The sequence below is a fragment of the Rosa chinensis genome, chromosome 4 (genome assembly GCF_002994745.2).
Source record: "Rosa chinensis cultivar Old Blush chromosome 4, RchiOBHm-V2, whole genome shotgun sequence".
Lineage (NCBI taxonomy): Eukaryota > Viridiplantae > Streptophyta > Magnoliopsida > Rosales > Rosaceae > Rosa > Rosa chinensis.
Genome location: NC_037091.1, coordinates 53,952,509 through 53,976,152, shown reverse-complemented (window position 1 = coordinate 53,976,152; position 23,644 = coordinate 53,952,509). Strand labels below are relative to the sequence as shown.

General features: G+C 38.7%; 4 protein-coding genes and 1 long non-coding RNA gene across 8 annotated transcripts; all 5 read left to right on the top strand.

Moving 5' to 3' along the window:
- The first annotated feature begins 821 nt into the window (after positions 1-821).
- On the top strand, positions 822-1,326 carry LOC112196985 (RNA polymerase II C-terminal domain phosphatase-like 3). Its single transcript, XM_024337501.2, has one exon. It carries the CDS (start codon positions 859-861, stop codon positions 1,303-1,305), a length of 447 nt encoding a protein of 148 aa, XP_024193269.1. The 5' UTR covers positions 822-858; the 3' UTR covers positions 1,306-1,326.
- On the top strand, positions 1,289-6,884 carry LOC112196984 (RNA polymerase II C-terminal domain phosphatase-like 3). Of its 4 annotated transcripts, none has more exons than XM_040517793.1 (13): positions 1,289-1,531; positions 1,663-1,795; positions 1,888-1,943; positions 2,040-2,097; positions 2,213-2,270; positions 2,382-3,703; positions 3,966-4,580; positions 4,667-4,813; positions 4,903-5,171; positions 5,277-5,388; positions 5,471-5,728; positions 5,836-5,882; positions 5,976-6,884. In XM_040517793.1, exons 1-13 carry the CDS (start codon positions 1,326-1,328, stop codon positions 6,037-6,039), a joined length of 3,345 nt encoding a protein of 1,114 aa, XP_040373727.1. In that variant the 5' UTR covers positions 1,289-1,325; the 3' UTR covers positions 6,040-6,884. The 4 variants fall into 4 exon arrangements, with proteins under 4 accessions (XP_040373727.1, XP_024193267.1, XP_024193266.1 ...); XM_024337499.2 differs by having other exon boundaries at positions 2,213-3,265; positions 3,332-3,703; XM_024337498.2 differs by having other exon boundaries at positions 2,213-3,703.
- Positions 6,885-9,304: 2,420 nt separating this feature from the next.
- On the top strand, positions 9,305-10,838 carry LOC112199562 (protein NETWORKED 3A). The gene is made up of 2 exons (XM_024340562.2): positions 9,305-9,442; positions 10,117-10,838. The coding sequence occupies exons 1-2, from the start codon at positions 9,322-9,324 to the stop codon at positions 10,836-10,838; spliced, it is 843 nt and encodes a 280-aa protein (XP_024196330.2). The 5' UTR covers positions 9,305-9,321.
- Positions 10,839-15,860: 5,022 nt separating this feature from the next.
- LOC112197890 (coiled-coil domain-containing protein SCD2) lies at positions 15,861-20,986 on the top strand. The gene is made up of 17 exons (XM_024338838.2): positions 15,861-16,346; positions 16,711-16,871; positions 17,234-17,309; positions 17,447-17,488; positions 17,580-17,642; positions 17,724-17,773; positions 17,862-17,889; positions 18,044-18,118; positions 18,202-18,312; positions 18,387-18,447; positions 18,700-18,816; positions 18,921-19,042; positions 19,227-19,296; positions 19,397-19,438; positions 19,718-19,758; positions 20,238-20,364; positions 20,653-20,986. Exons 1-17 carry the CDS (start codon positions 15,981-15,983, stop codon positions 20,757-20,759), a joined length of 1,659 nt encoding a protein of 552 aa, XP_024194606.1. The 5' UTR covers positions 15,861-15,980; the 3' UTR covers positions 20,760-20,986.
- Positions 20,987-22,484: 1,498 nt separating this feature from the next.
- LOC121052677 lies at positions 22,485-23,069 on the top strand. Its single transcript, XR_005809781.1, has 3 exons — positions 22,485-22,538; positions 22,624-22,737; positions 22,871-23,069. It is a non-coding gene; the product is annotated as an uncharacterized LOC121052677 (long non-coding RNA).
- The last annotated feature ends 575 nt before the right edge of the window (positions 23,070-23,644 follow it).

Sequence of the window (23,644 nt, the reverse complement as noted above, 5' to 3'; positions counted from 1 at the left end):
GGGGGAAACCCTAGTTTTCTTCTCATTCCCAGCAGCAAGCGCAGCTAAGTTTTTGGCCTTTTCAACATCATGTCCTGTTTGGCAATTTAGCAAGTGCTTTTGTTTGTAATATACTCTTTTTGGCTATAATAAAACAAAAATGTTTGTCTAATTTAGACTACTTTATACTTTACTTTTCTCTCATTTACTATATATTAAGCGCCATCAGAGACAACTTCTTTACAACCTTAATTGAAACATTAACGTTAAGCTAATCCTCCATCCCTTCTTCTGGTAAGAAAATAAAATTAGACATGAATTCTCGTCTTAAACCATACTATTACACCTTCTAATTTCATTAAAAAAAAAAATTAAAGAAAAAATCAGAATAGGGGAAGGAGCGTAGGGCCATGTCACGAGCCACCAGGAGAGTCCGATGACTCAAAAGTCACAACATCCACCGCACCCAAAATTTGGTTTCGTCATTAAACCTCACAATGGGAGGCCTTAGACCTTTCCGGATCCGTGACGTGTACGGTCCGGATTCAAAGTCCACTAGATTCCCTCGTCCTTTTATAACCTTTCTCTCTCTTCAATCTCTCTACTCTCTATCGTCGTCTTTCCTCTTCTTGTTCTTCCTTTTCTTCGTCTTCGAAGCAGCGGCAATAATCTGAGATCGCGATCTCACAACAGATCTGAATCCGAAATCTTCTGTTTTTTTCTCTCTTTCTCTTAATCCGTGGCGCTAAAGTTCAGATCTTTGGGCAAAATTAAAGGAGGCAAAATAACCTAAAAGATTAAACCATTGACAATTTTTTTTTTTTTTTGGCTGTGTGCGAATGATTTTGGTTTGCTGAAAGTGGAAAGATTTGTGGATATATGGTCGTTGGTGGATCCAATTGTCTTGGGTGGAAGAATTGCATAGAAATCGAAGAAACCCTAGGGGGTGTGATGGGCAAGGATGAGAGTAGCAAAGAGGTTGGGGATGTTGAAGAAGGTGAAATTTCCGATTCGACTTCAGTGGAGGAGATCAGTGAGGAGGATTTTGTTAAGCAGGAATTGAAGGTTGAGCCGAAATCCAATGGCGGAGGAGGAGATGCTGGTAGGGTTTGGACGATGCGGGACATCTACAACTACCCGGGGTTTCGCGGCTACGGGTCCGGTCTGGTTAACCTGGCTTGGGCTCAGGCCGTGCAGAATAAACCTCTCAATGAGCTCTTTGTGATGGATGTTGATTCCGAAGAGAAATCGAAGCAGCAGCAGCAGCGATCGTCGTCTTCGCTGCCGGTGAGTTCCGGCAATGCGAAGGGGAGGAGAGAGTGGTGATTATTGACAGTGGTGATGAGATGGATGTTGAGAAGGAGGACGGGGAGTTGGAGGAGGGGGAGATTGATTTGGATTCGGAGTCTGCCGATAACGAAAAGGCAGCTGCTGCTGGTGCTGATATGAATGTTGATAGTTCAGAGGGTGGTGTGAAGAATGAGGTGTGGGAGAAGCGAGTGAACTTGCTAAGGGAAGCATTGGAGTCTCTGACTATTACTGAGGCCGAGAAGTAAGTGAGCTGATTGGTTTTTGAATCTGTTGGCAGTGGAATGATAGCAATGATCGCCGAATTTGAATTTGTTCTTAGAGGGAAATGTATTGTCTTGAGGTTGATTTTTGTTCTTGGTTGTTATTTTGCAGATCATTTAGAGATGTATGTCTCCGGTTTCTTGGCAGTTTGGAAAGCTTGCGAGGAGTACTTTCGGACATAAGTGTGTCTACTAAAGAAGCTCTTGTTCAGCAGTTGTTCACTGCCGTACAAGCTATTAGCTCGGTAAGCCTCCCAAGACATTGTTAGTGCTTTCTCTAAATATTTCCATAGTCTGGTTATTGAAGTTGTGGAGCTTTGGTTGCTGTTTATTGTAGGTTTTCTGCTCGATGAGCCCTGACCGGAAGGAGCAGAATAAAGATGTTCTAGCAAGGTTTATATTAGTTTCTATGATCATTAATTTGTTATCAAACTTTTTTTAAAGCCATGTTTTGTGTAGTTATTTGCTTTGTCTTGTTTTTGGTAACAGGATACTTTCTTCTTCAAAGAGTGATCCTTCTCCTTTTTCCGCTGAGCAGCTAAAAGAGGTGTGCTTTTATGTTAAGAGTAGTTCAGGACCATTTCACTGTCCTTGTTTGCATTCAGTTTAGCATGATTGTTGGTATGCCAGGAAGTACTGACGTGGAACATTTTTATTTCCAGATAGAGGTGATGATATCCTCTATGGAATCCCCTGCTGTTTTCCCTCAAACTAAAGCAGGTACTCAGGGCAACGAGATACAGTCTATTAATGGGGTTAACAATATGGATTCAGATACTTCAGTTGCAAATGCCAGTCATGTGTTCACTTATTCAGCTAATAATGCTTCAGATTTTGCACCTGTATCTGTGGTTCATAGCAATCCTAATATATCATCCGAAGTTCCAAGATCAGGGACATCTAGTTTTAAGGGTAGAGGACTCATGCTACCCCTTTTAGACCTTCACATGGATCATGATGAAGATAGCCTTCCATCTCCTACACGAGAACCACCAGCAGGTTTTCCTGTCCAGAAACTATCGGTTGTTGCTGATGGGATGGTAAAAAAATCAGGGTTGGAGACAACTCGGGTGGCCCTAGATGTAGAAGGTTCAAAAATGCATGGTTATGAAACTGAGGCTCTTAAGGCTGTTTCTAGCTATCAACAAAAGTTTAGTCGTAATTCTTTTTTGACGAGTGAACTTCCAAGCCCAACCCCTTCAGAAGAGGGTGATAGTGGGGATGATGATACGATTGGGGAGGTTTCTAGTTCTTCTGCACCTAGTAATGTGAGAACTTCCCGTCCCCCCATTTTGGGTCGTCAAGTTGTTTCTTCTCCTCCTCCTCCTACCATCATCATGGCTAGCTCTGACTTGCAAGGACCAATTACTGCAAAAAGTGCAGCCTCTGTGAGTTTGGTGTCTAATATGCCTGTTAAATCTTCAGCTAAGAGTAGAGACCCTAGGCTTCGATTTGCCAATTCTGATGTTGGTGCGTTGACCCTTAACCAACAATCCTCAATTGCGGTGCATAATGCACCTAAAGTGGATTCTGTTATCACAGTAAGCTCAAGAAAGCATAAATCCCCTGAGGAGTCTAATTTTGATGGTCCTGAATCAAAAAGACAAAGGGGTGCAAACTCAGTGGTTGGTAGGGGTGCAAAAACTTCTTTCGGAAGTGGTGGCTGGTTGGAGGACATCAGTAGTGTTGGACCTCATTTAATTAACAGGAACCAGGCTGTGGAGAAAAAAGAAGCTGATCCCAGAAAAGTGAATAATTTTTCAAGTTCTCCTGGTACCCAGACTGTGGAGAAAAAAGAAGCTGATCCCAGAAAAGTGATTAATTTTTCAAGTTCTCCTGGTACTGTCGAAGGCAACGCCAGTGCCCAAAATACTGCAAATGAGCAGGTGCCATTAATGGCTGCAAGCTCAGCTTCCTTGCCTGCATTATTGAAAGATATTGCTGTGAATCCGACCATGTTGATTAACATACTTAAGTTAGGACAACAACAAAGAGCAGCAGAAGCTCAGCAGAAGGCTGCTGTGCCCGCAGAAAGTATGACATATCCTCCGAGCTCAAGTTCAATACCCGGAGCACCTGCATTGGTGAATGATCCTTCAAAGACATCTGGAGCTTTGCTGACACCAACCATTAGTTCACAAAAAGCTCCAACGGTGGGTGCTTAATTGTATCCCTTTGATATAAGCATACTCTTTTGCTATTTTCCTACTTAGTTCGTAATCTCTAGGACACAATTTTAGTTGCTTTTCACTCATTAGATGAGAAAAATATGGTACTTCGGTCAGTAGTTTGGTGAAGTCCAATTTTCTGTTACAATGTCTGTCCTTTGGGAGGGTCATTCATTTATTTTGTTTTGCTAATTAATTCTGAAGTCCTATTGTAATTTGCATTTTTATTAATTTACAAATCTTGCAGGATGAGGCAGGAAAAGTCCGCATGAAACTCCGGGATCCTCGCCGACTTCTCCACGGTAATGCACTTCAAAAGAGTGGAAGCTTGGGACATGAACAGTTTAGAAATATTGTACCCCCAATGTCAGGCAGTCAGACAAACAAGGATGATATTAATGGGCAAAAGCAAGATAGTCAGGCAGATAACAATTTAGTGCCTCCACAGTCAGTGGCTGTAGCAGCCCCTGACATTGCTAGCCAATTCACCAAGAATCTTAAAAATATTGCTGATATTATGTCTGTTTCCCAAGCATCTTCCCAAGTATCAACAAGTCCAGCAGTACCTTCTCAGAATCTATCTACGGAACCTGTTCCAATCAACCGAGACAAAGTTGATCAGAAAGCTGAGGACCAGCATACTGTAAGTATATCTGCACCCGAACCAACTGCAGCAGGTCCATCTCGTTCGCCGGCCACGTGGGGAGATGTTGAGCATCTATTTGAAGGATATGATGACAAGCAAAAAGCAGCTATCCAAAGAGAGAGAGCAAGAAGGATGGAAGAACAGAAGAAAATGTTTGCAGCACGCAAGCTGTGCCTTGTGCTGGATCTAGATCACACACTTCTTAATTCCGCTAAGGTAATGTTGTCGTGATGTATGGAAATGGTCTTTTGTGACCAATTGTTCTGAAGGGTTGTTTCTTACATAATTTTGTTATCACTCAGTTTGTAGAAGTAGATCCAGTGCATGATGAAATTTTGAGAAAGAAAGAGGAACAGGATCGTAAAGAGCCACAAAGACATCTCTTCCGGTTTCAACATATGGGAATGTGGACCAAATTGCGGCCTGGGGTGTGGAATTTTTTAGAGAAGGTAATTTTATCTGTATATTGGTCTTCACATAAATCCTCATTTTGTATTTTCTTTGAAAGTTGAGCAATTTTTGCTTCCTTGGACATCAGGCTAGTCATCTTTTTGAGATGCATCTTTACACAATGGGTAACAAGCTATATGCTACAGAAATGGCAAAAGTGCTAGATCCAACAGGGGCTCTTTTTGCTGGACGAGTTATTTCTAGAGGTGATGATGGGGATCCTTATGATGGTGATGAGAGGGTTCCTAAGAGTAAGGATCTGGAAGGAGTTTTGGGTATGGAATCAGCTGTTGTAATTATAGATGATTCTGTGAGGGTCTGGCCACATAACAAACTGAATTTGATAGTTGTAGAAAGGTAACTGTGCCTATATTCAAAATTGAAGATTTAATTGAATCGTATGTTGGATGGCATCCTTGCCTGCATCGGATTCTTATGCATTTGTGCATTGATGTTGTACAGGTATACCTACTTTCCTTGTAGCAGACGGCAATTTGGGCTTCTAGGTCCTTCCCTTCTAGAGATTGATCATGATGAGAGACATGAAGATGGAACTCTGGCATCCTCATTGGCGGTGAGGATTGTGTTCAACTTGTTCTGAGATTGCAAAAACTTGGCGACTTCTTTGCTGATTACATGTTTTTGTGATTCTATAGGTTATTGAAAAGATACATGAGATCTTCTTCTCCCATCCTTCCCTAGATGAAGCAGATGTTAGAAATATTCTGGCCTCTGAGCAGCAAAAGATTTTGGGTGGTTGTCGTATAGTATTTAGCAGGGTGTTTCCAGTTGGTGAGGTCAATCCTCACCTACATCCTTTGTGGCAGACAGCTGAACAGTTTGGTGCTGTGTGCACCAACCAGATAGATGATCAGGTTACCCATGTAGTTGCGAATTCTCTTGGGACTGACAAGGTAGGTGTTTCTAATACTCTGATATTAGAACCATAGCTAATGCTTTGAACTTTGGTGTTGCCCTCTCTGCCGCTTTCTTTATGTATGACATTAATTGTTTTGAGCAGGTGAATTGGGCACTTTCTTCTGGAAAATATGTTGTGCATCCTGGCTGGTGAGCTTGATATGTTATATTTCTTTCTGTTTTATATTTAATTACTCTGTATTTCGGTTCTGATATTCCCTTTTCCCTTTTTTAACTAATCAGGGTGGAAGCGTCAGCTTTGCTTTATCGGAGGGCAAATGAGCAAGATTTTGCCATTAAAGCATAAAGAACCACATCCTAACCCTTTTGGAAAACTAAAACTGATGAACATAGAATCACGAATCACTTTGAAGTTGGGATGGAACTCCAACCTTAGGTCAGGTCTTGCAGGAATCGGGCTAGACCTGACACTGTTTGGCCTTGTTTTGATTCATATGCCCATCAATTAATTGGCAATTGCACCCTAAATTGCCTTGCCAATTCGCCCAAGCATATGAAACAGCCCCAAGCTTCAAAATTCTGCTTTCATGGTGGGCTGTCACCTGAAGAAGAATGAAGTATTAATCATGGTGGGTTTGAGCATGGTGATTATGTTTTGGCTTGGAGCATTGTTTCCCGAACAGGTTTCGTCTTGAAAAGGAGAGAAATCTTGAGAAACCTGATTCCATTGACAACTTCCAGCCAGTAGATGTATATAGCCAGAGGGGTATCAGGATTGTTTATGAATGTGTGTTTGTGAGGCTCCAAAACGTAAAATAAGAGATTGAAATCCGGTGACAAATCCGGTACTGCTCGGAGGTAAAAGGATGACAATATGACGGGAGAGATTGGAAAGGTTTTACGTGCTAAGGAAGTGCCTATTTGCAGGGGAGCGGGGTTTGGAATTGAATTTGGTGCGGTATTATCATAGTTGACTGGGCTCGTTGGCTAACTTTCTATTTCACTCTGTCCCGACCTAACTAAATTGGTTTTGCACAAAGAAAACATGGGGAATAAGTTGGTAAAAGAATTTTCCTACATATAGAAGAGTTTTCAGCAGGTTTTAACCTACGTTTTCTTTTGTTTTTACAATGTAGTCGATAATGACAAGTTTTCTACTGAAAAGAAAAGAAAAGTTGTATCGACCCTGTCCGTTGGTTAAGCTTAAACCATGTGTTGCCTTACGATCATAGAGAGTTGTTAGGACTTTCCTTTTTAGAACCTCGAGTTCAAGGCAAGAGTATCCTACAAGGTTTTCTATTCCATCAATTTTGAATGATGATGACACATAAAACTTTACGAAGCTATGGGAGGTACTCGTCAAGAGCTACTGCATGAATAAACTGATTTTGAAGTTATAGGAACACGTACAGATTATTAGCTGACTTAAACCCGTCTAATGACAAATGCTGAAGAAAAAAAACAAGAGAGAGGCTAATTTTAACAATTAGTGACCAAAGGTTATGAAGAATGGGAGCCCACTGAACCATTACTATTCAACTATTAACTTACTCAGTGATGTCTATCTGTTTTGAACTAAAGTTCAATTATATAATTATTTTTCTATATTGGATTTTTTATAATTATTTTTCTATATTGTATTTTAACTGGCAAACATTTCTTTGGTAGGTGGAATAATGGTTTTAAGTTCGATTCTCATAATTGTTAAGAGTGTTGCATAATAATCATGAATTAACATATATGGACAGATATGACTAGTGTAGCTTGATAATTTTGTTATTTTTGTTGAGATTTCAGCAGTGGACTCACAATTTTACTTGACACGTTACGTTGTTGACATGTTAGCGTTTTATTATTAGAGAATTGAGTTTGTTTATGACACATTAGCACATAACAGAATAATTAACAAAAAGTGTAATAGTTGGATGACATTGATCATCACGAGTACATGGTACGAGTGATGAAATTGAAAGTTCAACGACACAAATAGTGTAGTTTAGATGATGAGTGCCAAAATAACTCCATTATTTTCATCAACTTAAAATATTTATTTTATTAGCCCTACTCATCTAAAGGATAATTTTTAAGGGATCCTATGGGACGAATGAATTTGACAGACGAATGAATTTGACGGCCAAGATTAGATGCATTGTCTTAAGTCGTTGTAATATCAACCTCTAAATTTAATACATGAGGTTAAGATTCACTATTCTCTCATAGTTCCTTAAGTGAACACCATTTTTTATCTCACTACAAATTTCAAGTAACAAGTAAACTTTTGATTTCATTGAATACAAAATAAATGAGAGATCGAATAACATTTTAAACTAGACTTTTTGCATTGGTGAGATGTGGTTTATGGGTTATTTAGAATAATAGATCATGTGGAGGTCATAGGTTCAAACTTGATAGACATCATGGGATCAGTTGAGTGTGGTAAAAGTTGCCGTTTCTACTAAAAAAAACTAGATTTTTGTTACTTCAACTAAACTTGGCTAAATGATAGCTAGAGAGACATGAATGGTTAAACTTGGCTAAACTTGCCTATATTAAAGAGGAACAATTCCTGGATACCACTAATATTTTGGTGGTGATACCACCATCCAATATAAAGTTGTCATGTGTTATGAAACATAATTATAGTTAATCATAATGTTTTATTAAAAAATTATATTTTAAGTATTAAATTAAGTCTATATGATGTGGCAAGTTTTAATAGGGTGATAATATCACCATAAAATAAATGTGGTGAGCAAATTTGAATCCTACATGAATGGTTTTAATACAAACCTCTCAAAAGAAAACTTCTTGGTTCCCCCTCTTGGTTCCAGTCTTCCAGGTATAAGTCCATCAAGATTGACCATATTTACACGGTGCATGAATGGATATATGTAATCCCTCTAACACGTTTTATTGAATTAGAACGGATGATTTGGTATAACTATGTTTGATTTGAAATATTGTCCGAGTTCGCAACTTTTTGATGATATGTGAAATATTGTTCGAGTTCACGATATTATGTTTGAGTTCGTAGCTATTTGATGACATAACATGTGTATTTCTCATATACAAATAAAAGAATAAATAAAAAATCAAAGATTGTCATCTCACCAAATGACCAAATAATTTTTCAAATAGAGAAAATAATGCGTATTTATTTGTATTAAATGATGATTTTCTTCACTTTCCAGTCCTAACTCTCACAAGATGTTAGCCGAGATTTAAGTGTTTTATTTTTATTTTTTAGAGAAAGTTTTGAGTACGACATACGCAAGGAAAGTGGTACGGGCTGACCAATCAGACCTTTAGTAGGGGGGTATTTTGGGTATTTCACTTTAAAAGGGAGGCAGTTTCGGAATGAAAGAAATTTTTGGTGGGTTCTGATTGGGCAGACTCACGGCCACGTGGTGCGGCTGCCGTATGAAAGAATTTTTCAATTTTTTATCCCTCAAGTCAACAGTCCACGTACAGTAAGTAGAGTTTCAAAAAGGAATTACAATTCACAAAGCTGTCAAGTTTTGGCAAGTACTTTGTTTTGTTCCTTGAAATTAGGCTGTGATTGCCCATATAAATACCAAATAGGGTTTCTTATCGGATCAGTAGGAGGAGATCGATCACCGAGAAGACAATGGTGGATTCAAAAGTGACGTCGACGATGAACAAAGAAGACCAGGCTGCGGCTTTTTCATGGTGGTGGGACAGTCATAATCGTCCCCATCATTCTCAGTGGCTTCAAGCTACCCTCTCTGGTTTGTACCTCTTTCAGTACTCGGATTTAGGGTTTACACCATAAGCTCTTCGTAGCTTTTGTCTGGTTGATTTTTTCACACCTATACCGCTATACGTTTATGCTTTTCTCCTTTTTTTAATCCATGCCTGGACTTGCCCTAGAGTTTCCCAGACGCTAAGAATTTGAAAATTTCTGACCATTTAAGGATAAATGCTCTTAAACCCCGGAACCACTAACCCAGTAACCCTCATTCCGTATTTCCGTTTACCTGATCTTCATGGATTAATAGTAGCTCCCTTACATATTCTGACTTTTAGATAGAAGACACCTTCGTTATGATTGATAAGGAACTATTACATCCATACATAATTTCAAAAAATTAGTCTGACGATTTACTTGGGGGTGTTATAAGCATAAAATTGTCTCAAATAATAGTCAGACTTGATTTGGTGGCCCCAGTTTTGATTGTAAAATGGGGACTCGAAGCGGCTGCCTCACTTGACTCCCCTATCATGAGTTGTTGATATTGTTCCTGTTGTCTTTTGGCATTACAAGACATTTGCGTATGAGTATTTTATCAATGTATTTACATATATGATTCATTACGTGTTGAATATTTGAATTGCATGTTACCCATATGATGAAGTGAATTCTAACATAAAAACATGGTTATGGTGATATATATAATTGCAGATTTGGATGAGAAGACTAAACTGATGCTGAATATTATTGAAGAAGATGGAGATTCATTTGCCAAGAGAGCTGAGATGTTTTTTAAAAGAAAACCTGAGCTCATAACGAGGTTGGAAGATTTCTACAAATCGTACCGTTCACTAGCTGAAAACTACGATCAGCTAAGATCTGAATTGATTCAAGCTGCTCAGCTGAGATCATTTTCTTCATTAGACTCCATCAAAGCCCAAACCATCCAAAAATGCGAGAAGGAAATCTCAGGATACTTGAAACTCAAGGCACTACCAAACAGTACCATTGAAACCGAAACAACATGCAGCTCCGATGATGCTAACTTTTATGAGTACCTGCACAAAAAGCTGGATGATAGGTTGGTGTTGATGAGTAGTGATCACAAGGACTCCTCAGCTGGCAGTGATAAGGCTATGAAGGCAGGAGGACTTGATGGCAACATGGACGAGAAATTACGCAGTATAGAAAAGGCAAAAATATGGGAGGAAAAGGTGTCAGAACTGATAGATGAAAACACGCATCAGCAGGAGAAATTGATTTCGAGTAGTAAGGATAAAAGTGAGACAATCCAGAAGCTAAAGGAAGAGAACAGAATTTTGAGAGCTCAGCTGGCAAGACCTACTGATACGAAGAAAAACGAAATTCCAAGGTCCAAATTCAAAGGGCCATCTTTCATTGGAAGGCTCACAGGATGCACTCGATCTCCTTAACTTGTTTTAACTTTGAATATGTATTATCTATCTACTATCATCATGGTAGTATTTGTTAGTAAATCGATCACATAGGTCATTATTCCTGCTCTTCAGAAAAAATTGGGTTGTTTGTCGTCAAAACATTGAACTGCTTGTTCTGGGTTACACACTAATATATGTTTTTTCTTGTTTTCAAGTTCTGTGTCCTTTATTTCTGATTGGTTAGCATGCATTGTGCTTAGTTTGGCTGGTTCTCTTTTAGTTTTTTCTTTCTTGCCCGTTAATTTTCACTGGAGTACCCTTTTCATTGATCACGTGGCTCAATTAGCGGCTCATTGGTATACAAGAATCAGGTGCTATTCTTCTCGTCTTCTTTACGATTGTTTGTTTGTTTTTCCAGGATGCAAATGATATTCTTTTTCTGTGTCTGCGGTTTTGTAACTTTTATTTCTCTTTGCGTGAACAAGGTTTCAATGTAATTACCTTATTCTATTCGTCGTTAAACTCAAAGTTACAAGCTCACTGCTTAGAATTCGATCATGCATCGAGGCATAACAAAAATCTAGACAAGTGGATGCATGCTATTTGTCATACAATTGTACGTACATCCTCGGCCACAAAACCACAAGTTGTCATCCATATGTTTTCCTGTGTTGGTAAATCATCCATATGTTTTCATTTGGCTGATGAGCCATATATGATTTCATTTGTACTTCATCTCATGCTTAACTCACATCAACTAGTATCAAAAGCATTCATATCGTACTCTCTCCCTATTACGGGTATGTTTTCTAGCTTTGTCCATCAATTTTTTGCTTTAAAGGCCAAAAGCGATAGTGGACAACAAAGAAGAAGTGAGATTTACTTACTACTATTCTGCAAATATCCGAAAACCATGCTTCCGAGTTGCAAGTAGCTTGGGCCGGAGCTGCTACCGGCTTTAAAAAAGGGCGGCGTTTCTTCTTGAACCAGAATGCATTGCCAATATTACAAGGCTCATCGTCTTCTTTAACTTTTGGCAACGACTAATGTCCCCCCATCTTTGGCAATAGAACTAGCACTCAAAAGACAACATCACATCCGACCTCATCAAGATAAGGTTACAAGAAGATGGTTTTGCCTGAGAACATGGGATCGATGAGAAGCGATTCATCGAACGCCGTCATGTCTGGAGAAGCAAATTGGAGGCACTTGAATTTGCAACGGATTATTATGATCTTTATCTTGGGGCACACACTGTCACCGTTGTGGCTACTATCTGGTTGGCCTGCATCTGTAGGGTTAAACATTGTCAGGAAGTTTGTGGAACAGGACCAGATTAGTATATCGCGAAGAAAGAACAAGATTGAGTGAGGGGGTGAAAGAGCATATTATGTAGGAGTCATATTCAAATGTAACGAAATGGGTAAATTCAATAGCTGATCATGAATAAACTAATGGAAGAACACGACATACCATATTGATCTGCTGCAAATCCTATACCCCTAGATAAATTAATGGAAATTTGGCATGTATTCCATTTTTTCATCATTAAATTCAGATGAATATGATACTCTCAACTCTAAACCACATTAGTACTTCTTCAAAATAAAAGACCAACAGTGAGTTCACCATCTCATTGATATTTTTTTAATTATTATATGTTTATCACTGAATATCATTTTCTATTTCAAATAAGACTATAGATTGAATAGAACTATTGTGAAATTGTTTAGAGTCTCTCGTTGAAAACCTTATACTTTTATTTTGCCCTTTATAAGTGATGATCTTAAATACAAACTAAACTGAGCTTTGCAAGAGGACTGTGCTTGAGGCCTCGCCTACCGGACATCTTAAAGAGATATGTCAATCATGTTTGGCGTTTTTCGCGTATGTGTAAGACATGTGGAGATCATTGTCCATAATTCATGCCAATCAAGTGACAAGATTGGTAAAACATTTGTATGCTAAGAAATGATAAAGGTGACATTTTTCTACTTTTTTTTTTAGACGTTTTCTTAGCTAACAAGGATGCTATATATGATAATACCTGAAAAATGGGAAAATGTCCATTTACCTAATTTTGAGCTACATTAACCCTAAATCCTAAACTTATCCAAACATCTTGTAAGATTTCCCACTTACCCAATAAATTACATAGTTTTTGCCCTAATACCCAATTAAATATTTTTTTATTATATTTTGTATGTTTTTGAGACAATTTTCCCCTTCCTCTCTTTTTCACTCTCTAAGTCAACAGAAACTTCACCAACTCCGGTCAACGGGCACAGGACTCCGGTCACCGGTCACCGGTCACCGGATTCCCGTCAATGGTCACCTGAGTCCCTTCACCGGTCCCCAGAATCGGTTCATCATTCGCCGGATTTTGGTCACAGGCAGGAAATCTCACCAGGAGGTCGCCAGATTTTTCAAAAGACATCGTTGGAGATCTTATAGGTCACCGGAGGATATCATTGCCCCCCAATAACAAGTTTATTGGGGACCAATAATTACTAAAAAATGAAGATATTTTTAATTTTGAAAGTTTTAGGAGGTTTATCCAAATAAATAATCTTATTATTGTCCCAATAAAAATTTTATTGCCCCCCAATAATCTTATTATTGCCCCCTAATAAAATGCCAATAAGACGATTGCAACAGTTAAACATTAGTACAGGCAGTCACCAATCTACAAAATCTACCAAACAGATGCTATTCTAGTACATAACTGGAATTAAAACATTTTTTTTCTTCATATTTTCTCATACTAGACAACTTTGTGGCATGTGGTCTGCCCAAAAAAAAAAAAAAAAAAGAATGGTGTAGACGTCATCGATCTCAGACCAAAAAAAGAAAAAGAAAAAAATGTTGAAACCCACAGTGCAGACGATGAATTGGTCGGCGAAGGAAATCAGGAAGCGAGGTCGGAAAGAACGACTTTTGGGCGACGAGGTTGAAGGACTGGCCGGATCGAGACTAAAGTGGCCTCCATGAGCTTTGGACAAACAACGCCAATGCGAGTCCCGATTCGGAACAAAACCCGGACCTGAATTCCAGGACTTGCAGAGGCTACAATTGCAACGATCCTCTTCTTCTTGAGTCTTCTTTGCGTGGTAGTGGTGCTTGGGATCGGAGATGCAATTGAGGTCGACTGAGATGGCAACTGATCCAGCACACCACTGATCAGAGATTGAGGGACAGAGGGACAACAGAGAAAGATAAAGAAGAGGAAGTAATCGAACTTGGAGGTGGCAGAGGACATAATCGGACTTGGTGGCCGAGTAGTTCAACCAGAGGTCTCGACGAAGTTCATGCAATGAACTGTGAGAGAGAGAGAGAGAGAGAGAGAGAGAGAGAGAGAGAGAGAGAGAGAGAGAGAGAGAGAGAGAGAGAGAGAGAGAGAGACTGAGGGGGAGTGTAGTTTGTTAATTAAAATGTGCGTAAAACTGTCATTGATCTTTAAATTGGGTAAATGGGATTAAAAATTTCTTGGTGGAGTAACTGGCGAATTTTTAGGCTCAAATTGTGTAAATGGTCAATATCCCTATTCAGCTTCAAAATTGCCCGCTTACTCCACTAAGAGTTTTTTAACCCCATTTACCCAATTCAGTGTTAAATGACAATTTCAACCTTCAATTAATTAAAAAAATTATAGGTTCACTCTCTCCTCTATCTCTCTTTGCAGCTGCTGACCGATCTCTCTCTCTCTCTCTCTCTCATCTCTTTCCGGCGAGGAACATCCCCATCAATTTTGCCTGCGCAGGTTTGGATCCTGATGGCGACAGAGACGGCGGCAACACGGTGAGGCTGAGTGACGCCGACGACGCTGCTCTCAATGTGGATATGACCCGAAACCAAATCAGAATCCGAATCGGATAAATGCAGGTGAGAGTCTTCAATTTCCTCAAAGCTATGCGAGATTGAAATCGAAGACGATGACGAGCTTTTCCCTTGGGGCTTTCCTTTCCCGGGCATATGACGCCGGTTTTGTTTGTTAAACGTCCGGGAAGCTCTGAAGCTCCATGCTCCAAGTTCGGGTCTGGGCTTTGCCGGTTTTATTCGTCAGATGTTCGGGAAGCTCCGAAGCTCCACACTGGAATCGGGTCTGGGCTTCGCTGGCAGGGCTCGGACGACTTCGTTCTTTTTTTTTTTTTTTTTTGGGTAAATTTGGCAGAAGGCTTATAAGGAAAGAAGAAAGAAGAATGAAAAAAAAAGTTTTATGGGGCAATATTAAGATTATTGGAGGTAATAATATGATTATTGAGAGGTAATAATATGAGTATTGGGGGGTAATAATATGCATATAAATTGATCAATTGTGCCTGTAGTGTATTCATTTTGGTTTTGGGAGTTTATGAAATTCACTGGAGGGCAATAATATAATTATTGGGAGGTAATAATATGAGTATTGGGGGCAATAATATGATTACTGGGGGGGAATAATATAATTACTGAGGGGCAATAATATGGTTACTGGGTATTATTAGGGGATAATAAATTCAGACGCCGGAATCCGGTCACCAGTCCGGTAGCCGGATTCAGGATTTCGGGGACTGGTAGCAGGAGTCGGGCCACCAGTCGCCGGAGTCCGCCACCGAAGTCAAGCAAGGTCTCCAATGACTTATTTCTCTAAGTGACAAAAAAGGAGATGGCAAAATTGTCCCAAAAATAAATAAAAATGAATTAGAAAATATTTAATTGGGTATTAGGGAAATATAAGTGAGCAATCTCTTAGAGTGTTTGGATAAGTGGACAATTTTTAAACTAAAATTAGGTAAATTATTATTTCCCCTTAAAGTAATTCAGTCACGCGACATTCATTCTAATTTTCAATACGTCGAAGATGTGTTTTAATGACAATAAAATATGTTCTCTTATCAGTATTTTCCTTTTATTAACTTTCAATTCTTTTAAATGGAACACACACAAAAATAAACAAATAAAAAGAAGAAAAATTGCAATTTCCGAAAATCACCATCTTTCTAATTTAGGTAAACAGAAAATGACCGCCACCATAAATTTTAACCACCTTCAACAGTCAACAGTCACTCACACACTGCGGTCTCTTCATTCAACACCTCAAATATCTCTATCTCTCTCTCTCTGTCTTTAAGGCAAGGCTCCGAGCACCGAGCATTGGTGTCCGCGACGATCTAGCTCCACTAGATATTCCAACACTAGATGGACCGGAGTCGACGGACCGATAGCCCGGTCTACACTCGCCAATGGACCAGCGAGTCCGGAGGAGGAGCCACATCTCCAGCAATGTCTCCGGTGCGTGGCCACCACGCGCGGTCCTCCTCCGCCAGCGGAATCTCCAACATCAAACGCACTCAGAACTTCGCCGCCAAGGCCGCTGCTCAGCGCCTCGCTCAGGTAATGGCCTCGCAGAACACCGGAGATGACGACGACGATGATGAGGACGATCTCGGATTCCGGTACAGTGCTCCGCCTCCATTCTCTCTGGTCAGGAATGCCAACAGTCCCGGTGCTAAACCTGCGGTTCCGTCCGGGAGGACTGGTTCTACTAGATCGGCTTCACCCGCGGTAAATTTCTCAGAGTTCGATTTTGCGCTTCTACTCAGATTATTGTTTTTTTTTTTACTGTGGTGATAGTTAGGATCCGCTGAATTGATCGGAATGCAATTCGATCGAGTCTGAGTAACAAGAATGTTGTTTTTGGTTGCTCTTTGTATTTGAATTCTGGTAGTACATTGCTCTGTGTGTTCTGATTTACACTGAATCATGATAGACTCTGCAGTGTTCAGTCTGACTATACTTGAATTCTGTCAATTACTTTATAACTCTGCTTCGCTTAATTGAATGTTGAAGATTTGATTGTGGGCGGGCTTGGCCAGAAACTAAGCTGTTCAGATGTATATCTAATTGGATTTCTCTGTTGTTTGATTAGTTAGCTCGGAACTTAGAGGATACTGCATCAGTTCGCTCAACCTCAGCTGGAAGGGCTCTTCGTGCAGCACCTCCATTGGTGCCACCTCGAACAACATTGAAGACTGCAACATCTATTCCACCGCTGGACCCTCCTACCATTAATAGGAAAAAAGAAAACCGGTAAATAATATTTTCTGATCTCATTTATATAATTGTTTAAGGCCTGTCACTGTTATCTGTTATTTTGGATTCTGATGATGATTTTCAAGCTTTTGAACACATGACTGCAATATAAGGAGTAAGGAGTCCAGTATCTTGCTAATAGGATCTTTTTAGGCTTTGATACAATAACCCTGATCAAAGATGAAAAAGTAGATTTCCTATGGCTTTTGGAAAAACTTATGCCGTTTACCCATGCTTTTCTGCCAGAGCAAATCCTTTCGGTGTGACTCTGTTAAACAAATATCTTCTGTAAGCTATAGGAGACAAGTATAGGATTAGGTGATCAACAATTTGAACATAATGGATGGGGTTTCTTGCAGATTCGTATCCGAAACAGGAAATTATAAATCAAAAGATTCAGGAGATCAACGTGAGGCTTCCGCACTGCGTGATGAAGTACGAAAACCAATCACATTCATTCGAGTCTTTTCTGCATCCAAACTGTGTCTCAGTGTATCTATTTTAAAGAAATAAGAACGCTATTCTTTTTTCCTTTCCTTGAAGTTGTATTCTGAGTATCCATTTTATTGCAGCTCGAAATGCTACAAGAAGAGCATGAAAATAATCTTGATAAGGTGCACAAATTCCCCCTTGTTTTCTCTTGATTTAATAATTAGTGTAGTTTAACTTATTGGTAACTTATTGCATTATGGAAATTTCCTATAGCTCCGGCATGAAGAAGAGAGATGTGAGGAAGTAGAAGCCAGAGTTAGGGAACTTGAAAAACAGGTAATTTCTGTACATTAAGCTGCATCATAATGTCTTAGTTGGGCTTATTAATGGATAACTGTGCTGTCTGCAAATCTTCAGGTTGCTGCTCTTGGAGAAGGTGTGTCATTGGAAGCTAAACTTTTAAGCAGGTATGCTTATGTTCAATCAACATTCATGCATGCTTTTTGTCCTGTCAGTCATTTTTCTTTATTGATAGTACTTATCCTTACTTTGTAGGAAAGAAGCTGCCTTCCGACAAAAAGAGGTAATTAAGGAGATTTGATTTGTTTTTTTTTCAAAATTCCTTTGTCATACCTTAAATATGGGGTATGAGTTGGGCCACTTATAATTGTTCATAGGACACTCTAAGCACATTCCTTTCCTTTTAACACTCTAAGGAGGTTTCTTCCTCTTTATAGGCTGCTCTCAAAGATTTAAAACAACCAAAGGGTGGAGTTGCTACACAGGCCGCATCTCTTCGCTCTAAAGTGCAGGTAACTATGCTGTGATGCCTTACTTGCCAGCCTAGTTAAAGAATTGCTAACTCTGGAGCATAACAGAATGTTGTTTGATTCAGAAAGCAAAAGAAGCAAATGCAGCTATTATGAAACAACTTAATGGAGCTGAATCTGAAGTTAAAGCCCTTCGATCCATGACTCAAAGAATGGTGTTGACTCAAAAAGAGATGGTAATGCATCTGGGTACCTGCATGGAGCCTATTTAGTATTCATCTGGGGTTTAATTGTTAAATCCACTTTTCAGGAAGAAGTAGTTCTGAAGCGATGTTGGTTAGCACGTAACTGGGGCTTGGCTGCAAAATACGGTATTCTACAGAATTTTCCACATCTTCGTTTCTAGTAGAGAATGCAATGTCCTCTTTGGATGAGTCTTTAAAAATATTTGGACTAATCATTGCTTATCAATAAACATAAGTTTAACAACTAACCATCTATACAAGACGATTAAAAGAAAGCAACCTTAAGTAATCAAAGCTTCTTCTTGGATAATTGAGATTTATGGTGCTTATCTATTGTGTTTCACTCTCTATCTTACACAAATTTTATTATGCCTTTAGGTATATGTGCAGATATTGCGGTATCTAAGTATGAACATTGGTCGTCCTTAGCTCCTCTTCCATTTGAGGTGGTTGTATCTGCCGGACAAAAAGCCAAGGAAGAATCCTGGGAAAAAGGCTAGTGAACTGTCTTTTGTGTTTTCAGTTGGTATATGTTCTTCTGTTTTTCTGTAGTGATAGGAGTAGTTAAGCCAGGGTTTAATACTTCATGAATTGAACAGCTGATGATGATCCTGACAAGAGAAACAATCTTGTTCAGGACTTGAACGATTTAACTGGAGAAGGAAACATTGAGAGTATGCTTGCAGTTGAAATGGGATTGAAGGAGCTTGCTTTCCTGAAGGTTCATTTCTAATACATTGCTCTCTTTCTTTCACTCTTATATTGTTCTTTCTTGTGCAATTCTCCAAGTAAGACATCAGGCATTAGCATTAACATGGATCGTCTGTCTTTATATAGCTATCATGTTTCTTTTTTGGTAATGTACTGCTTTATTGTTAACATGTGTAATGGATATAATAATGAAGGTTGAGGAGAATATTGTGCTTGCATTAGCCCAACAACGACGACCAAACTCTGCTCGGCTATCCTTCTCGGGTATGCATTGTACTTCTATTACCTGTTGGGTATGTGTGGTTTGATTTTGTAATAATTGCTACCCAATCCAACTGTTGACATACATAACTGATATTTTCAGATATGAAATCACCAGCTGATCCAAAGTTTATGGAGGCAATTGGTATGTCTTTCTTTTTCCTAGATATGGAACTGAATGTATTTCAATAACAAAGAACTGAACTTTGGAATCTGTTGTTTCATTCTAGAACAACAAATCAGTAACCATAGCATCAACATGCGCTAAAATTACTGGACAGAATGTGCATTTACTGGAAAGATTATGCGCTGACAGTTGTTAATGTGCCGTTATGTAATTCTGAGCGCTAGCTTCTCCACATTGTTGATAAGATTCCAATAGTGTGTGATAATGACCTGAATGTGTTCAATTGTTTTCTTGCAGAGTTGAGTCCAGAGGAGTCTGAGGATGTTCTATTTAAGGAGGTATGCATTTTCATTTGAGCTGGATGTGTATCTCATTCAGTTAAATTTGTGTATGCATAAAATTAAATGTGTGCTTTAACTGCAATAAGTATGACTTTCATGGTTAAAAGAACACCTGTCTGTTTCAGGTAAGTCCTTTGTCCCAATTGGGTCTTATAAATGAGCTTGATTTCATCAACCTCTGCCCTAGAGTCCTAGACTATTTAAGCACTCTATTTTGACCAAATTCTTTTGCTAAACATTTCACTTCATAACAGGGCTCCTCTTACTAGAATAAAGCAAACTATTTCAAAACCAAGTAACATGGTTTTTTAATGACATGTTCAAATAGTCTCTTATCATAGCATGGTTTAAATTCTCTAGTCCTTCATTTATTTTTTCAGTTTACAGACACACTAGTCTTCACATACTTCTTATGATACATTTTCCACATTGACATTTGTACAATCGAATTATTTTACAACATTCAGCTCTTACAGGCTTGGCTTACTTACTTTTGGAGAAGAGCGAAAGTACATGGAATAGAGGAGAACATTGCCAAAGAAAGAGTTCAGTTTTGGATTAACCGCAGTGGACATGCACCAACTTCACATGATGCTGTTGATGGTAATGTATATTTGTTCCTAGTGTCATATGCTTAAGTCCCCTGTTTAGTAATGCTCAACTTCCTCTTTGGGGACTTTTCACTGGTTGTGCATGCTCAGTTGTTAATCTAGTCCTTGAAATGTCATTGATGCAATCTTTAAGATAGTCCGAGCAGACTAGGTTCAGTGATCTCCGCTTATCACCAAACATGAACGCATGGTCCTCTCAAAAAACTACATGCACTATATTTTGAGATTTAACAATGGATTTTCTGATTGGATTCTTGCTTATATCTATGTCTACTATCAGTTGAGGAAGGGCTTATGGAACTCAGGAAATTGGGGATCGAGCACCGGCTTTGGGAAGAATCGCGCAAGACAATTGACCAAGACTCTTCCACGGTAAAACTGGCTTGATATATAGTCAAGATCCCTTGGTACTCATGAAAAGTGGAGGGCTTTTTTCTTGTTTTTCTTTTTCCAGCAACCAAGGGTACCGTTTCGATCATTAATTTGTGCCTTGAAAGGCATGTGTAAGTCGTTATTACAAATGTATATAATGTATTTGAATATACCCGTTTTTTGTGACTTCCACTCTGATTTATACCATCTACAATCTACAAGATTGACTATCATGAAGATCACATTGAACTAGTCTGAAACAGCATGACCATCCAAGACTCATTTCTAATACCTGATCGCTAAAACAATAATTGGGTGAATATTTCCTTGATCGGTGAGATTGTAGTTTCTTATTTTGAAGCATTGAAAAAATGGTCTTTTCAAATTTAAACCATATACTAATTACAGTTCATGCTTTAATCCCATGAAAATTGTATTTCATAAGTCCCTTACCAAACAAAAAAAAACACTTATCCACCATGATCTTGCCCCTAAAACTGCACGAATTTTGGGCCAAAATTGCAAGTTTTTTTTTTCTCACCAAAATTTTTTGATCATGAAATAATGATATTTTAATAAGGGAAGTTCTATTCATACCTCCTAAAATGGTATTTGGACCTCCAATAATTTTTGGAAGTTTTTAAATCCAACTTTGCCCTTCTAAAAATGAACAAAATGAAAGATAAAAAAAAATAAATAAAATCCGCACCTTCTTCTATATGAGGATTATTGGGCAACTTTGATTAAGGTAGAATGTTAAAGATTGCAAAATAGAATAAAGGACAAAAATATAGAGAAGAACAATCAAGAAAATAATGATAGAAAACCAATTTCTATTTCCTATTCTTTTTGTTTCTTTCTAGTTTGGCTTAATTGCGTCACTTCATGGAGTTGATCGTTAATTGTTATCTTGGTCTCTTTTTATGTTTTTTTATTTTTTTTTTGCTAGAGTAGACTATGTTGCTAGTCTGATTTGGGTTTAGGGAAATTGATTTTGATAATAGTTGTACTGTGGTATTGTAAATTGCACGTTTTATTAAGAAATAGAAGGAGGTTCATAAGAGTATCCAAGCTTACAAGGTGAATGATGTTAACTGTTAAGTCATAGCTATGAACTGAGTTTTAAGTGATGAAAGAAAAAGATATTACTAGTAGATTTGTATTGGAAAAAATTGTGTGGATACAAAAAAGGGCAAGATTAGAAGTTTTGTGTAAATTTGAGAAGGGGAAGTCCAAATATCAATTTAGGAGGTATGAATAGAAACTCCTTTTTAAGCAGGGGCGGATCCAGTATATAAGTGGGGCGGGCTCAAGCCCGTCCGAAAAATTTGGGCAAAAAAAAAAACTAGATGTATATATATTTTTTTAGTTGGGTATTGTCTATAACTCCAGCCCAAGCTCGTCCAATTTTTTTTTTCTTGTTCACTCTACTAGTCGACTAACTCGACTTCGATTCTTCCCTCGAGACTTCGACTACGCTCCCAGCCTCCGACCCCAGTTCGTCACTTCGTCTAATCTAATCCGACCCTCGGCTGTCGACTCCTCACTCCTCCAGTCCTCCTCCTCCTCTAAACTTCTGCAAATTTGCAGCTCTGGCCTCTGGGAGTTCGATTCTTCGACTGCGCTCTAACCCCAGTTCGTCACTTCGTCTAATCCGACCCTCGGGCCTCGGCTGTCGACTCCTCCAGTCCTCCTCCTCTTCTAAACTTCTGCAAATCTGCAGCTCTGGCCTCTGGGCTCTAGCATTCTCGGCTTCTCCAAGACATCAACATCAATTTGGGGCAATGATTCAATGTAAGATTTTGTTTAATTAATTGAATCAATCCAATTTGGGGCAATTTATAGGGTTTAAGTATTGATGTGAAATTCATGTTCGTAGGTTGTATTCAGGTGAAGATTTCATGGATTGAACTCATTGAAGAATGAAGGTTGCGGACTTCGGGACTTGCGGTCAAATTCTCTTCATCTCATCGTCTGGAATTCTGAAAATCTGGTATGCAAATCTGCAATTTATCATTTTATTGTTTAATTGTTGTGAACTGTGGGTTAAATGTGATGTGGGTTAGTGGGTTTGAATGTTTGATTAATTGATTAAGTGGGTTTGAATGTTTGATTAATTGATGAAGTGGATGATCCGACTGGAGAACTTATAAATGGAGGTATGATTGTATGAAATGGGAACATATATGTGATCTGTCACTGAATTGTGATTGATTTGTGTAAACTGTCAAGCGGTTTCATTGAACCAACCTATTTGCTGCTTTTTTTAGCTGCACTTGTTGTCTTGTTTGATATTCCAAGTCTGGAAATACGAAGTGAACACAAAGGGATTAAGTGAATGTCTTGTTTGAGGGGTAAGGCTCACTACGTCCCCCCCTGACTAGGTGTATATTTTTCTTAAATTAATAAAATTCTCTCGCACTGTCGAGATTCTCTATAATATATATATATATTTTTTTGTTGAAGAAATCCCAGCCCGCCCAAAGTTTCAATCCTGGATCCGCCCCTGTTTTTAAGGATCATGTTTTAGTATACTAAGCTCATGTCATGACACATGTTAATTTCAAATGACAAATGGAGTTCACAAACTATTCAATGAATTTAATTTTCTATTATTAATTCATTAAGTGATTTGATCTTAGTTCTCAATTGCCAAAAAAAAAAAAAAAAGATTGGAATACGCTCATCTACCTATGCAACCCTTACGTAAGGTTGCTCCTTTACGTAAGGTTGAGTGGTTGACTTAATAAAATTTTTCACATTGGTCGGTGTATATTAGCGCCGTGGATTTACTTTGTACTGGAGTCTCCATATTATCAGGCCACTGAGAGGAGAAAATGTGTTAATAGAGTAAAGATTATCTGGTGCAAAGTGATTAAGTTAACGTGACAAGACCCACC

Bases quoted from the DNA above. Each gene is read 5' to 3' on its own strand.
- LOC112199562 (XM_024340562.2), top strand. From the start codon at position 9,322: ATGGTGGATTCAAAAGTGACGTCGACGATGAACAAAGAAGACCAGGCT. The intron at 9,443-10,116 runs GTTTGTACCTCT...ATATAATTGCAG, and splicing joins GCTTCAAGCTACCCTCTCTG to ATTTGGATGAGAAGACTAAA.
- LOC112196985 (XM_024337501.2), top strand. From the start codon at position 859: ATGGTCGTTGGTGGATCCAATTGTCTTGGGTGGAAGAATTGCATAGAA.
- LOC112196984 (XM_024337498.2), top strand. From the start codon at position 1,326: ATGGATGTTGAGAAGGAGGACGGGGAGTTGGAGGAGGGGGAGATTGAT. The intron at 2,098-2,212 runs GTGTGCTTTTAT...TTTTATTTCCAG, and splicing joins CCGCTGAGCAGCTAAAAGAG to ATAGAGGTGATGATATCCTC. The intron at 5,729-5,835 runs GTAGGTGTTTCT...TGTTTTGAGCAG, and splicing joins ATTCTCTTGGGACTGACAAG to GTGAATTGGGCACTTTCTTC.
- LOC112197890 (XM_024338838.2), top strand. From the start codon at position 15,981: ATGGACCGGAGTCGACGGACCGATAGCCCGGTCTACACTCGCCAATGG. The intron at 17,643-17,723 runs GTAATTTCTGTA...GCAAATCTTCAG, and splicing joins TTAGGGAACTTGAAAAACAG to GTTGCTGCTCTTGGAGAAGG. The intron at 19,043-19,226 runs GTTCATTTCTAA...ATAATAATGAAG, and splicing joins AGGAGCTTGCTTTCCTGAAG to GTTGAGGAGAATATTGTGCT.